This window comes from Lynx rufus, unplaced genomic scaffold (assembly GCF_022079265.1).
Source record: "Lynx rufus isolate CCGP_SWC_20201006 ecotype Redwood Valley unplaced genomic scaffold, mLynRuf1.p SCAF_1, whole genome shotgun sequence".
Taxonomy (NCBI): Eukaryota; Metazoa; Chordata; class Mammalia; order Carnivora; family Felidae; genus Lynx; species Lynx rufus.
Genome location: NW_025814823.1, coordinates 84,392,888 through 84,408,499, shown reverse-complemented (window position 1 = coordinate 84,408,499; position 15,612 = coordinate 84,392,888). Strand labels below are relative to the sequence as shown.

Below are 15,612 nucleotides of genomic sequence, written 5' to 3'. Positions count from 1 at the left end.
GATTCATGGAGAAAAGTTAACATAATAGCTAGTAAATTACAAAACTAACTTTGAACACCCATATCCTGCCAACAAGTCTAGTGCTCTTTGCACCTAATCTAAGCTTCTTGTAAGAACCAACATAAAATATTGAAGTGAGCTCAGGAGGGGGTGAATACTAACCTTGTGATTCTTCCATAAACCGGTGTTCCTCTGCTCAGTCCCTTAAGCAAGGCATGTCTTTCACCAAAGAGCCTTTTTTTGATCATGCTTTTTGTCCTCTTCTGGGAGCCATCTGACCTCCTTGCCTTTGCATGGTTCTTTCTCACTTATCAGAGATGTCTCCCTGACTTAACCCAATTCTTTCCTATCTCAGCTACCATTTTGTTTCCATCTCAAGTCTTCGATTTGCAATTATCTTTATTTGCCTGTTTACTTGTATTAAAAAAATGTTTTCTTGTTTGTTTGTAGTTGTTATCAGCTTAAATCTTAGGGAGGGCAAGGGCTTTGTATTCCCACTATCCAGAGCTTGGCATAAAGGCACTAACATATATTTTCTTGAATAAATGAGGACATTTAGGTCTTAATTGTCAAAAAAAGGATTTGGGGAAAGGGGCATCCATTTTAATTTAGTGCTTTTTGTGTGTCAGCCACTATGTGAGTCAGTATCTGTGTGAAATAGACATTTTTCTCCTTTTGTTTTGATGGAGATGCTGAGAATTTTAAACAAGTTTACAGACCTGATAAGTGGTGTAGCCAGGTGTCAAGCCAGGCCTGTCTGTTGGGTTTTGTTTTTCCTCATCAGTCCAGTGGAGGTCCACAAGAGTAGATCATGCAAACAAACTGATTTTATATAATGTTGGATGCAACAATTCTTTCAAAAGGCCTTGCATTTAGAGCCAGGAGTCTATTGGGAAATGGTCATGTTGAAAATTTCCTGAGATAATTATTTATTTAGTACTAGACAGGTTGCCTGCCACAAAGGAAGACCAGGTAAACTTTGAGTGACTAAATTAATGATAATAGCCACATTTTCTTGGGCTAGATTTATAATAGTGTATGCATTGTGCAAAAAGCATCATGGCTTTCCTCTTAATCTTTGTAACACATTGGGTATTGTGGATGTCCCTTTCTTTCAGGTGAAGAAACCAAGACTCAGAGAATGAGTCTTAAATGAACTGTTTAAGCTCAATCAATTGGTAAGTGACAGAGGAGCACTCTGAGGTCAGGCTTCATCTTAGCCCCTGCTCTGTGTGGCTTTGTGTATTCTCCCGGGCTATGATGTCACTGGTGTAAGCTCATAAAGTGACAGCAGTGGGAAGCATCATTTTTGGAGCCCTTTCAACATGATAAGTACATACAGAATGTCAGTGATTTCCTTTAAGCCTCAGAACAGCTCTTAAGAAGTAGGTGGTATTGCTGTCTCCATTTGACAGATGGGGAACCCAAGACTCAGGGATTGTTATCTTGCACAGGGCATGGACTATTGGGGAGGCCTATCTCTTAGAGCATTCCCATTTTCCCTGAGTGGTGTCTGCAGATCAGGAATACTTGGAAGAGTAATTTAATGATTTTAGCTCATTTTCATGTTTTCAAGCTGGAGGAACAAGCCAGGCAATGAAAGTTCCCTGAAGCAAACACAGATGGAGAGCAGGTGGAACATGTGTGAAGGACATTTAGCTGAGTTTTTGGCTTAGATCCCTATTGGAGTTTCTGTTCTGGATGTCCTGCCCTGACCCTGCCTACCTCTGCAAATTTATTCTAAAATGGAGTGCACTTCTCTGAGAACTCATCGTCAAGCTTTGTTGATAGTTTAGGAAACCCATTTTCCACATGGCTTTCAGGTTCACACCCCAGAGAAGCTCTCCAATATCTGGGTGAGTTTCAGCTTACCCCTGCTGAATGGTCATGAGGACAGCCAGCTTTGTTCTCTTCTAAGGTGATAATAGAACCAGGGTGCCTGAGGTATGCCCAGTGTCCTTAGTTTAGGAGCAAAAGTTAGATTGTGTGTTGAGGTCTTTCTTCTCTTGGGTCCCTGGACTTCTTGGCTAGTCAGAAGGAGTGTCTGCTTTAGGGCGTGCATTTTTATAATGTTTCGTGACTGATTCCAGCTTTTTAGTTCTGATAGTTCCATGCTGACTATGGAATAGAACGGGAGGAAGGAAGGTGGGTCAATGTTCCCAACCCTGGGGCCGAGGCTGGCCCTACATGAGCTGTGTTGGAGTGGAAAGAATATTGGCCCAGGTGTCTGAAGGCCTAACAGAGAGGCCTCTTTGGGGCTCAGCATCCTTATCTGTCAAGGGGGGTTATGATACCCATCTATATACTGTCTAGACCTTGGGTAGGGCAAATCCAGGACTGCTGTGAATGGCTGTGTACAGCTGAGCTCCAGGGCTGCAACCAAATCACTCAAGATCAACCCCCACCTCCCATGTCATTGTTGTTATATGACATTAGAAACAACACAATGGGATGGGGTGAGGAATGAAGAAGGAAATAAATAATGAACAAGCATTTCTTTGAGGTCTGATGTTCCCATTTTATAGTTGGGGAACTCAGGCCCAGTGAGACAGATTAATAAGTAACTTATGTGGCAAGAAAGGCAAAGACTGCATTCAGATCCAGACCTTCCTAGTTGCCTTTGGCCCATTTTCCTGGGGATCTGGTGCCTTCTGAGAAGGATTAATGTAGATTAGCCTGATTCTCCTGTCAGTTTTCAGTGTGTTAACAGAGTGGTCCCTGGGGCTGTTATTGTGCCTTTCAAATCCCCCATCTTAGGCTGGGGAAAGTCCAATGCATAGGCCTTTTCTTTCACCACATCCCATTGGCTACTCCTGCTACCACCTCTCCTAATGGGGTGTCCCAGGTGGCTGGAGTGAAGACATAACAAATTCTGTTAGGGAGGGACTTACCTTTGTTTAGGAAAATGCTGTTATAGCCATCCTGAGGGTAGGGGAGAGCAAGAGAAAACAAGGGATGGTCAGAGGCTCTGCTTACAAAAATGACCCAAATTTCACCTTCTTCATGAGACCAATGCAGACCTCCTTATTTAAAATTGAATCCTGTGTTCCCCAGCATGCTTGGTCCTTCACCTTTGCTTTTGCTTTTCTCTGTCTTTTCATCAGAGCAGTCACCACATTCTAATCTACTCTGTAATTTGCTTATCACTTTATTTATGTTTTCTGTTTCACATTCATGACTACACTCAAGGAGGGCAGTCTCTGTCTCTTTGCTCAGATACCTCCCAAATGCTTGGAGCAGACCTGATGCATAGTGCAAAAAAAAAAAAAATGTTTGTTGAATGAAAATACGAGCTTGGGAAAAGGAGGGAAAGCTGAGTGACAGAGTAGGTCAAATGGATAAGTAGTATTTTCAGGATGCCTGGGTGCTCAGTCAGTTAAGCATCTGACTCTTGATTTTGGTTCAGGTCATGTTTTCATGGTTTGTGAGATGGAGCCCCCCATCTCAAGTTGGAGCCCCGGGTCAGGGCTTGGGATCCTCTGTCTCTCTCTCTTTCTGCTCCTCCCTGGCTCACGCTCTCTCTTTCTCTCAAAATACATACATACATACATACATACTTTTTTTAAAAAAACAAAGAGATATTTTCAAGAACGGGGAACTCCAAGTTTAATTGAAGGCTGGGGATGTTGGTGTGATGTGGTGTGTGTGTATGTGTGTGTGTGTATGGATGTTCATGCATGTGTGTGTGTGTGTGTGTGTGTGTGTGTGTGTCTGTGGTTTATGATGTGTGTGAATATATGTCTGAGTTTGTGTGTATGTCAGTGTGTGCATGAATGTGCATGCATATGTGTCTTGAGGTGGCAGGGACAGCAGAAAGAAGAAAAGAGCAGGTAACTCCAGTTTATTCTCAATGCCAGGAGCATCGATGGCACAATGTGAGGCTGCTGGGAGGTGCTGACCCAGGTTCTTATCAATAGTGGCTTCCCTGATGGTGAGGCTGGATGAATTCGAGTGTTGGTGTTGGCAGCAGAAATGCTTGTGGGCCCCTCACACAGGCATGTAGGACATGCTGCAAGCAAAGGCTTCGTGACCCCTCTACCCTGTGAGGTTGCACAGTGGGTTTGCCCTCATCTTGGCTAAAGGACTCTGAGTCTTATTGAGGCCCCATGGGGCCTGACTCCCCTTTCCTAAGCTGCATGGACTCTATGTGGCCTGATTCTGAGTTCTGACTCTGCCTGAGCTGTGTGATCTTGGGCAAGTCTCTTATGTTTCTCTCCTGTGCCTTCATTTCCTTATCTGTAAATGGGCTAATCAAGGTGACTGCTTTATCAAGCTGGTATAATGTGAGGCTTGTGACTTATTAACAGATACTGTAATCCATTCTGTGGACCACAGCCAACATAAGACCATGCCTGAGACACATCTTACTTCTTGCATGCTTTACCAAAGGCAGGCCTTAACCAAAGTTGCACTCAAATTCTGGAGGCCTCAGATAGTTGACCAACTGCACAGCTGCCAAAGGATTAAGCTCCCTGTGGCCCTGTGGCTGGGCAGAGTCCAGCCTGACCCAGAAGCCCCTCCCTGCAGGCAGCTGTGGTTTCTGATTCTGTAGTCACCTGCTATATAAGGCCCTTCACACACCTGCTCTAATCCTCTGCTGGGATCCACCTTCTGTGGGCAGTCTCCAGGACAGACTCTGAAGGTGAGGGGCTGAAGCCAAGCTGTGGGGGTGGGGGGAGGGTGTCCCACCTTGAGAGGAGCTGAAACCAAGGGAAGGGCATTGTAGGGGTGGTTGTAGTCCAGGGCATTCTCATAGCTCTGGCTTCTTTAGCAACACTCAGGAAAGGGAAGGCTGGTGAGGAGAGATGTGTGCATTGTGGGGTTTGCTCATGGTATGTGCTTTGTCCTTTTCATACCTGCTCTGAACTCTGCTTGCCTATGTATAAAATGAAAGCAATTGTGGTAGAACCCTCTCAGGCTATTGAAAATATCCAATTATAGAATGAGTGGAAGGAAGTACTTTGCAAAGGGTTTTTTTAGATGCTGCGTGTTCACATTTTCCATATGAGGCTCCCTTTCCCAACCTCCACCTCACTGGCTTCAGAGGTGGCAAGCAGGGCCCAAGTTCTCACCATTCCAAACTCTGACTCTCTGCCATGTGTCCCTGGACTGGATCCTGATCTCTCTGGGCCTCCTTTATTTCCCTATGAAAATGAGGCTAATAATCATGTTTATGCCACAAGGAGAAGCAATTTATGTACCAGGCATGGCTGCTATGGCCTCTTTACACTCACCTCTTTACCTCCCTTTCCATCCTCTTCCACACTCACAAGGCTTGAGAAGACCCTTCCCAGGAGTCTCACCCCCATGAGCCTCTCTCCCTACTGGGGTTCCTGAAGCCTGGAGGGGTCATCGGGCATGGGCACATGCAGGGTGCAATGAAGAGAACATCTGCCACAAGCTTCAAATTAGACATACTTAATTTTTCTCCTTTTTTTTTTTATATTTTGTGGCCATTAGATAATATATGGGCCCATCTGCCTCCCCTGATTGAACTAGTTTCTCTTCATTTTCACCAACCCCTAATAAGTCAACTAAGAGATCATAGTTGAAGTGGTGTGTGTGGTGTGTACATGTATGTAGTGTGGAAAGGTGAGAGGTGAGAGGTGGGCTGCAGCTCCCAGGTGAAGGTCAGTTCTCCCTATCATGGTGCAACTCAGCTTTGGAGCTTAAAGGATGCAGAATGAAGTCCCAATTTTGGCCTAACAAGCTGGGTGAATTTGGGCAGCATACATTATCTCTGTCTATAAGTTTGCCACCTGCTGAGCAGAGCAATAAGCAACACTGTGAGCTGGGACTTTCTGTGATGAAGGAAATGTTCCAAAGTTGTGCTGGCCAATAAGTGGTCACTAGCCAGGTGACTGAGAAACAGAATGTTGTTTTTTTTTTTCAACATTTCAATGGATCTAAATTCAAATAGCCACATGCAGCTTGTGGCTACTGTTTATAGGGTAAATGAGCTAACAATCAGGAAGGACTCCGTGCAGAGCCAGATACTTCCCCTCCTTGCTCCTTTGATACATGGGCAAGATGAAATTCTGGGAGCTCTGATTCAGGATCCTAATGAATACAGAGAAACTGTAGCTATCAGATGATTGGTGGATACAGAAAGACTGGTGTGCTGGAGCCTCTGGTTCAGTCCTGTAGGCTGATTGTGTTCAGGCCTGGGGCTCTGGTACTCACATGAGTTTGAGGCAGTGTGGGTGGTGGTTAGGGGCCTTAGCTAACCCCAGCTCTATCACCTCCCAAGAATGTGACCTTGACTTTGAGTGATTTATTTAACCTCTCTGGGACTTGATTTTCCCTACGAAATGAGGGCGATGTTAATAATAGTACCTGTCTGCTAGGGTGGAGGCATTACATGAATTAAAGAACACAGAGTGCTCAGAATAAAGTTCTCAATAGGTGTCTGCCCACTGGGGTGGTGATGACAACGGTAAGCCCCTCAATTATGTGTATGAGGCCAGATATTAGCTAGAGGATTACATTATGCTCTGGGACAGGAAAGCCCAGCTTTCTTCTTGGATCCCATTCCCAGTGGGGCTGGCAATCTTCTGCTTGCCCATCTTGTACCTGAAGTGGCTCCGTAGGAAATGCACAGGCTGCGTTTTGTATCTGTGTGTAGATGTTTCTGCAGGCATCCAGAATTGGGGAAATCCCAGACTGATAGAAACTGCATAGAAACTGCATCACAAATCTGTGCTCACAGCTAAGAATGATGACTCTTTCTTTCACAAGGATGGGCTGTGTGCTGGTCTTATCAAAGTATGATTACAATTAGGGGATATTCCAATACCCCAGACTGCCTTATTTGTGTCTCTTCAGGCTTAGAGCTGTACAGCCACAGTCCTTGTCCTTGTGAGACACCAGATCCAGCACCATGAAAGGCATCCTCCTTACCTGTATCATCGCGGCACTTGTGGTAACAGCTGTAGGTGAGGGAAAACAATGACACCCTTTGGGAATAAAGACCTCTTTTCACACCTCATCAAGGTCTTCTGTTCTTGGTGCTCTGGGGTTCTCTCATGTGGCCTCTCATGTCAAAGTCTGGTCAGTGGATAATGGGAGACCTCTCTGTGCACACTGGTGTCAGTGGAGCTGGAGCTCTGTGCTGTGGTTATTCCCAGTGGGAAATGGTGGACAGTGGAGAGAAACTAATGGGGGTGGCTATATCTCACAGCCTCAAGTTTGGGGGATGCCAGAGGGAAGGGATACCTCCCAGCTATTCCTTTAGCTTGAGATGGATGTGGTGTTTTGCCCATAGTACACTCTATAAGTGTCTCCTGAATGTTGACAATGTTGGACATCTTGTCTCCCCAGAATCCCTGAGTTGTGTGCAGTGTAATTCATTGACAAACTCCTGTGTCAACAGCAGCATCACTGGGTGTCCCTCAAGTGCCAATGTCAGCTGTACCAGTTTCTTGGCCAACTCTTCTCTAGGTGAGTCTGGGATGCTATAAGCCCCATTTCTGGGATTTGCATGGGGCAGGAGCTGGAGAGGGGGGCCAGGGAAGAAAGGAAGGCTGAGGAAAGGCCCAGCTGTGCAAAGAGAGAGATGGGCTCATGAATATGCCTTCCAGAAGAAGCAAAATTCAGAAGTCAGATGAAAATGCAGGAGCAAACAGACAAGCCCTTGTGGCTTTTTGGAATGGCTGCCCTTGACTGAAATCTCATTCTGTACCTGAATTAGTGGATGTGAGAAGCAGGGGAACCTCTTAGTAAACTGCAAAGCAGGAACTTTGCTCTGGGTGCTTGCATTCTTCCATTTTTCCTCCCCAATTTTCTCTGTTTCAGTGCTCATTCCTGTTCCAGATCCAACATACTTTCATTCATACTCCCTCCCAGGGTGTTTTCCTGGCATGATTGTTACCTCTCAGAGCACTTAGATTTATTTTTAACTTTTTATTATGGGCATTTTCAAATATGCACAAAAGCAAGAAGAAGAATATAATGCATTGCCATGTAACCACTATCCTGTGTCAATGATTATCAACATTTTGCCTTTTTTTGTAATAATTTTATTTATTTTTTGAAATTTCTTTTTTCTTTTGTTTTAAAATTTACTTATTTTTTTTTGAGAAAGAGAGAGACAGAGAGAAAGTGGGGGAGGGGCAGAAAGAGATGGGGGCAGGGACAGAATCCCAAGCAAACTCCAAGCTGCCAGAGCAGAGTCTGATGTGGGGCTTGAACTAATGAACCATAAGATCATGACCTAAGCCAAAATTGGATGCTTAACCAACTGGGCCACCCAGGTGCCCATGCAATGGTATTTTAAAGCAAACTTAGATATCATGTAATTTCACCTAAAAATACTTCACTATTCATCTCTGATAAGGACTTTTTTTTTCTTTTTATGTAACTACCATACCTTTATATGCCTAAGAAAATTAGCTGGAATTCTTTGATTTTCTGTAGTAGCCAGGACATCTTAAAAATGTCTCAATTGTTTCAGATGTTGTGTTATAGTTAATGTATTAGAATTTATATATAAACAAAATCCCCACACTGTATTTTGCTGTCAGATCTAATATGTCCAATTTGTTTTATAACAGGAATCAATCATCATTTTGTTGTTGTTGTTCAATCCCACTGATTTGTTGGAGAAACTGGACCATTTGTCCTATATTTGTCTCATATTCTGGCTTTGGTTAATTGCTTCTTTGTGGTGTCATTTCTTTCTTCCCCTATTTCTGGTATTTTCCTATAAATTGGATCCATGCTGCTCAGTAGAACCTTCTTCAATAATGGAAAAGTTTACATCAATGCTGTCTTATATAGTAGCCTCATGTAGTTATTGGCCACTTGAAATGTGGTTATATGACTGAAGAGCTGAATTTTAAATAGCCACATATAGCTACTAACTACCATATCAGATAGCTCTGATCTAAAAGCTTGACTGTATTCAGGTTTAACATCAGATTGCACTTAGGACCATCAGATCTGCTTGGCTATTTTTCAAGATGCTAAGACTGATAAGTGCACTCTGGAATATTGGCCCGAACTACCATTTTCAAGCTCCTCATCAGTCTTTGTCCTCAAGTTTAGCCTGCACCTCTGCTAGTCTCCTGCTAAAGGAAGGAACTACCTCATGGGGAAAATTTTTTCTTTTTGCAGGAAACTCTCCCAAGTGTCTCTGAAATCACATTGAACTGAGGATATGTTTCTACTGTTTCCTGAAGCAGTCACTATTCAGGGTCTCTGCCCTCTCTGAAGCTTCAGCACCCAGGGATGATATTCTGTGTTTGTCTTTGTGCAGCGGCAGCCATTGCATTATATCAGGATAAGGCCTGCTCTGCAGAGAACTGCAGGGAAGGAAGAGACATGGTTGAAGCTTTCACTGTCCACGTGTCTGGTGAAGAACGTTTTCACTTTGCAAGCCAGTGTTGCCAAGGGAAGGAGTGTAATGACACCAGTGATGCTCTAGGTGGGTGCTGGCAATGTGCCATCCTCCCTCTGTCTACCTGGCCCTGTCCCTTCCTTTGCCACCTGTGGTTCTCACTCTCTGGGGTACATCTCAGGTCCAAGAGCTTCAGTACATATCTAAGTAATATAAATAGCTGACTTACAACAATTACAACAATTACAGGAAAATGGGAAAACCACCACTACTCTCATGCTTTCCTCTTTTCTAAGTACAGACAGAAGTCACAGCACTCCAAGTTGGATGGAATTAGATGCTTATTAGTAGTTCTAAAATGTGGTTTCAGGCCCTATTTTAAGACTGTAGGTATTAAAAATTATGGCGAACTCCAGAGAACTTTGATTTATGTGATCCATATGATCAGTATTTACTGTATTAGAAATTTTAAAAATTAAAAAATTGTCCAAAAGAAATTTTAAAAATCTTTATTGAGCTTACTAAAAAATAATAAACCCACATGTGAACATTAATAACATTTTTAAATAGAAAAAAGCATATCTTCCAAAACAAAACATAATGTTTAGTAAGAAAAGTGGCATTGTTACATATTTTCTCAAACATCTTTGGTTTCTGGCTTAATAGAAGACAACTGGGTTCTCAGATTTGCTTGTGCATTTATTTAATCTGTTGCAATCTCTCATGTCATGTAACCTTTCAAAAACTCCACTGTACATTCATGAGAGAAATAGAGTGAAAGAGGCAACGAACATCTTAGTATTATCATGAAAATGGTTTTGACCTTGTGGACTCCCTGAAAGATTCTTGGGTGATTCCCAGTAGTTCTTGGACCATAATTTGACAACTGTTGATCCATACAAAGCTCTCTCTCTTTTTACTGTTTATTTATTTTTGAGAGAGAAAGAGCAGGAGAGGAACAGATGGAGAGGGAGAGAGAATCTCGAGCAGGCTCCTTGCTGTCAGTGCAGAGCCCGATGTGGGGCTTGAACTCATGAACCATGAGATCCTGACCTGAACTGAAATCAAGAGTAGGATACTTAACTGACTGAGCCACCCAGATGCCCCTCCTACCAAAGCTCTCTTTTCAAGGAGAAGAAAACTTAGCCACAAAGGCAAGGTTAATTGGTCATAGTTCTAGCATAGGTCATTAATAGCAGAACTGGGTCTCAGTATAATTTTGGTAAGTAATGGCATGTGTTCATTTATTCAGAGAAATATTTATTTATTTAAAGGTTTATTTATTTTGGGGAGAGAGGAACAGAGAGACAGAGAGGCAGAGAGAGAGATATATATATTTAGAGAGAGCGAAGGAAACAGAGCACGAGTTGGGGAGGGGCAGAGAGAGAGACACACGCACAGAATCTGAAGCAGCCTCCAGACTCTGAGCTGTCAGCACAGTGCCCAACACAGGACTCAAACTCACTGTGAGATCATGACCTGAGCTGAAATTGGATGCTTAACTGACTGAGCCACCCAGGTACCCCTATTCAGAGAAAGATTTAGTAACATCTATACACTTATTGGTGTGTTCAGCATAGCTGGCTAATGTTGCCATCGGTTGGTTTTCTTCTCAGCCCAACACAACCACTGACCATAGTTCTTAAAGACTGAATGGTTTGTAAGGGCAAGTGTGTGGGGTTGTGTGCTATAACTGTTTTGGGGGGATATGTAACTATTCGGCTGGGATGATTAGTGTCTTCATGCAATTGCCCATTCTCAAGTTCTCTCTGGCCAGCATATTTGCTTGCTTGTCTCCTTCAGTACAAGGCAGTGCCATGTTCTGTGTTTTAACATTGTTTTAAATTACTCTTTTTGGGATGAGCACTGGGTGTTGTATGGAAACCAATTTGTCAATAAATTTCATATATATAAAAAAAAAACAAAAAAAAAAAAACAAAAACAAAAAAAAAAATTACTCTTATTCTTCCCAGCTCCTCTACAGGAAGATGTGTCCAACAACACAGAGTGTCTGGCATGTTATGGATCTAATGAAACTTCCTGTAGTGTGAAATCCAGGAAATGTTATAAAGAAGAACGGTGTGTTAGTCTAGTTGCAGAATTTAAGACTGGTACGTCTTGGGGTTTTAATTTCCTTTTATGAGACTTGAGTTGAAAACATATCAAGCGTTGGGTAATAAGTTCTAGGTTAACAAAAGAAGGCTGGGGGAGGTTAGTAGGATAAAAAGACAAGGTCAGAATGTCTTTGAGATAGTGAGGCTGTTAATGTAGCCTTGAGCTGGTTGCCACTTCTGCCACCTTAGTCCAGAACCATTCCTTCTGGGCTGTCCACCTCTTGAACCTTGTTCTACTGTGGCTTATAATCAAGCCAGGCCTGTTTAAGTGGATCATGTCATTCCTGGCATTTATTTCTTTACTAGGTTGGGTTGTTCTGTGGGGGTGTGTGTTTGCTTTTATTTCCTTTTAATACTTAACACTTTTCTCTCTACTTGTCACTGAGAAGTGTCGGCTTATGACAACATGGATCACCTGACTGAAAAAGTTAGATTGGGTTTAAGAGCCAACAATTTGCTTTTTTTCTATAGAATTAATTTGATATTAACCATTATGAAATACAAGTTAACTATTTATTTATTTATTTATTTATTTATTTAGAGAGGAAGAGGGAGAGTAAGAGAGGGTCAGAGAGAGAGGGAGAGAGAGAATTCCAAGAAGGTTCTCTGCTGTCAGCACAAAGCCTGATGTGGGGCTTGAATTCACAAACCATGAGATCATGACCTGAGCTGAAACCAAGAGTCTGACTCTAAACTGATTGAGCCACCCAGGAGCCCCACAAGTTAACCATTATAAAATACAAACTAATACTATACCCAAGTATTTAAGGAATAATACATTTATTAGTTAGGTTATGTTTATTACTGTTAAAAAGCAACCTCTAAATCCTCTGGCTCAATGTAACAGATGTTTATTTTTTGCTCATATGGCAGTCGATTGCAGAGTTTTGGGGCCTGTGTTTCTTCCATCTCGAGGCTCTGGTTCCCACCTACCCAGGACTTGGCAGCTGCCTGCTATATTCTTTGAATCTCACCAATAGGTGGGGGAAAGAGAAGGAGTGGAGGAAGGCAGGAAAGTCTTTTTTTTTTTAAAGTTTATGTTTGAGAGAGAGAGAGAGAGAGGCAGAGAGAGGGAGACAGGGGATCCAAAGTGGGCCCCCCACTGACAGCAGAGAGCCCCATGGGGGGCTCAAACTCATGAACCTACTGAGCCACCCAGGCACCCAGGCAGGCAGGTTTTTATAGGCAAGGCCTGGAGGTGCATGAGTAACTTTCTCACATTCTGTTGGCCAGAACCCAAACTGCATTGGAGGGTGGAAATGCATTCTAATGGTGTCTAGTGGTGGCCCAGCAGGAAAGGAAGAGACATGAAGCTAAAATTAGAACAGCCAGTGAGTCTCCGTCACAATACGGCTCAGAATAAAAATAGTTTAAGAACACCAACACTCAAGTACAATTTAATTTCAACTTTTGTTAATGGCAATTATAGTATTGGAAATCCACGTTTACATGTAATTGCAGATTTTTCAGTTGGGTCAAAAATCACACGTATCTTGAAACTATTTTTTACTTTTTTAAAGATTTTTTAGAAGAGTTTTAGGTTTACAGAAAAATTGAGAAAAAGGTAAAGAGATTTCCACATACCCCATATGTGTTCCCACACATACATAGACTCCCCCTGCTATCAACATTCCACACCAAAATCGAACATTTGTTGTAATCTATGAACCTACATTGACACATCATTATTACCCAGAGTCCAAGGTTTACATTAGGATTCACTGTTTGTGTTGCATATTCCATAGGTTTTGACAAATGTATAATGACATGTATCTACCATTATAGCATCACACACAGTAGTTTCACTGCCCTAAAAATCCTCTATTAATCTCTTACCCCTGGAAACCTCAGATCTTTGTACTCTCCCCATAATTTTGCTTTTATCAGAATATCATATATTTGGAATCATATAGTATGTAGCCTTTTCACATTGACTTCTCTCATTTAGTGATATAAGGATTTTCAAAAAAAATTTAAAAATCCCTAGGATTTAAACACAGTTCTGATGTTTAATTCTAAACTATGTCTAAAGATAACAACAACATCAGAAAGAATTTCTGTTTCCACTCAGCTTGTTCCCAGGTATCTTTTGGTGCCAAGGATAGATTTTTTTTTAAATCCATAGTATTTGACTTAATCTGAAGGCCAGACAGATCAAAGTGGCCATACATGTAGGGGTGTTTTTTGTTTGTTTATTTTTTCCCACTCCCCCCCCAATACTGTAGACATGTGCCAAGCAACACATTTTTGGAGCTCACTCTAATTCAATCTCCAGCACTGCTATTTTCTATAGAAAAGTAAGTCATTGTTTTCTTCAAAGGGATTTGGAGAGTTTTCCTTCCTTCTCAAAGCAAGTTTGTAGCCCTTCTTCAGATAAGTAGCTAGTCCCTTCCAGGTTTTTCCTCCCCTGTGAACTGTCTGTTCCCCAGAGCTGTTTAAGTTGTAGCCATCAGAGCAATACTGGCACATACTATGAGCTCAATAATGGTAGTTGCAATCACAACAACATCTTCTTTGCAAATTCCCTTGGCCTTTTCCTAGGACTTGCACCTTTAACAGGGTTAAATACAATATAATTCAGATTTAGAATTAAGATCACCTCTAGTTTTCTTAGAGAAAATTCAGGCAGAGAGAACTCAGGTCTAAAGAAAAGTGGGGATGGAAAGCAGAACCTGGAGGAGGGGAGTCTGGGAGAAGACCTTCCTGGACTGAGAGCAGAGGGGATGAACCCATCCCTGGATTTTGTCACCTGTCAGCTCCTCAAGTAAACACTGGAGATTTGAGTCCCAGGCTCATTTCTGTTAGCTCAGGCTTCTGAAGCTCTGGAGCTTCAGTTTCTTCTAGAGTTAGGTGGGGGTCTGTGTTCTGACCTATGTGGCCCCTCTGCTATTACCATTTGGTGTTATTTTGTTTTTTTAATGTTCATTTATTTTGAAAGAGAGAGAGAGAGAGAGAGAGAGAGCAGAGGAAGAGAGAGGGAGAGGCAGAGAGAAAGGGAGAAAGAGGATCTGAAGCAGGCTCTGTGCTGTTGGTGGAGAGCCTGATGCAGGACTGGAACTCACAAACTATGAGACCATGACCTTACCCAACATCAAGAGTCAGACACTTAACTGACTGAGCCACCCAGGCACCCCTCCATTTGGTGTTCTTGATCCTAGGTCCTTCCTCTAAGTTCTTGTTTTAGATTTAAAACAAGTTTCAGGTTGCTGAGAGGCCTGTGGAAGAAGCACAAAAAGGGAGGTGAAGTCCTTACTGTCTCCATTGCATTCACAGAGTCTAAGACGCTTGTGCTGAAAGGCTGTTCCAACATCAGTAACTCTACCTGTCAGTTCCTATCTTCTGAGAACCGGACAATTGGAGGAGTCATCTTCCGAAAGTTTGAGTGTGTAGACAGTGCCAACACCTCCTCAACCACCATTCCCAATGCAACCTTGACCACCCCTCCTGTTGGCAGCTCCTCAACACCCATCTCCAATGAGCCCACCACCCCAGATATGGGGTCCAAAGTCTCTTTCACCCCTGCAGCCTTTGCCAGCCTCCTTCTGCTGAGGCTGCTACTCTGAGATTCAACTGCTGCCCTCAAATGCCTCACACTTCCCCTGTTAATTGCTCAGTAAATAGCAGTCACAGCCTTCCATGCAAAGCCCTGTGACAGCCACATTTTTCTCCATTATTAAAGCACTGGTTCACTGGCTGGCCAAATCTGTCCTGATGTGCTCTGGGATGGGCTTCCTTTCAGCTGCTGTCCAGCACCACAACCCAATTTCTTGCATTTGAAACCTGTGCACCTTAGTGTGTGGGCTCCCAGGACCTCCCTAATCTGCTCATCTTGCTTCTGAGAAACAGACCCTTTCACCTTATTGGCATTTTCTGCCTAAAGCCCTGCACTTCTGGGGACTGACATGCCACCATCCCCACCTGCACACAGTCATGCCTGTAATGCCCTGTGTTAACCCTAGGACTGATATCTGGCTCTTCAGTTATGGTCCTTGATCTGGTCACAGGCCCACAGTGACATTGTCCACAGGGCCCAAAGAGGGGTGCAGAGGAGATGCTGAAGCATGGCAGACTCCCCTGCCTAACCTCACAGGCAGAGACATAATGCTGCTGGTGCTCCAGGTGACCAGATGTTTCATAGCCTTCACAGAATGGAATGTAGCT

The 15,612-nt window shown here is 43.0% G+C and overlaps 1 protein-coding gene across 1 annotated transcript; it reads left to right on the top strand.

Annotated features, from left to right (window-relative positions):
• Positions 1 to 6,880: 6,880 nt before the first annotated feature.
• On the top strand, positions 6,881 to 15,024 carry LYPD8 (LY6/PLAUR domain containing 8). The gene is made up of 5 exons (XM_047072531.1): positions 6,881 to 6,935; positions 7,321 to 7,440; positions 9,257 to 9,424; positions 11,311 to 11,448; positions 14,725 to 15,024. Exons 1-5 carry the CDS (start codon positions 6,881 to 6,883, stop codon positions 15,012 to 15,014), a joined length of 771 nt encoding a protein of 256 aa, XP_046928487.1. The 3' UTR covers positions 15,015 to 15,024.
• The last annotated feature ends 588 nt before the right edge of the window (positions 15,025 to 15,612 follow it).

Coding starts and splice junctions, on each gene's coding strand:
- LYPD8 (XM_047072531.1), top strand. CDS start 6,881: ATGAAAGGCATCCTCCTTACCTGTATCATCGCGGCACTTGTGGTAACA. Junction 7,441..9,256: donor CTTGGCCAACTCTTCTCTAG/GTGAGTCTGGGA, acceptor GTCTTTGTGCAG/CGGCAGCCATTGCATTATAT. Junction 11,449..14,724: donor AGTTGCAGAATTTAAGACTG/GTACGTCTTGGG, acceptor TTGCATTCACAG/AGTCTAAGACGCTTGTGCTG.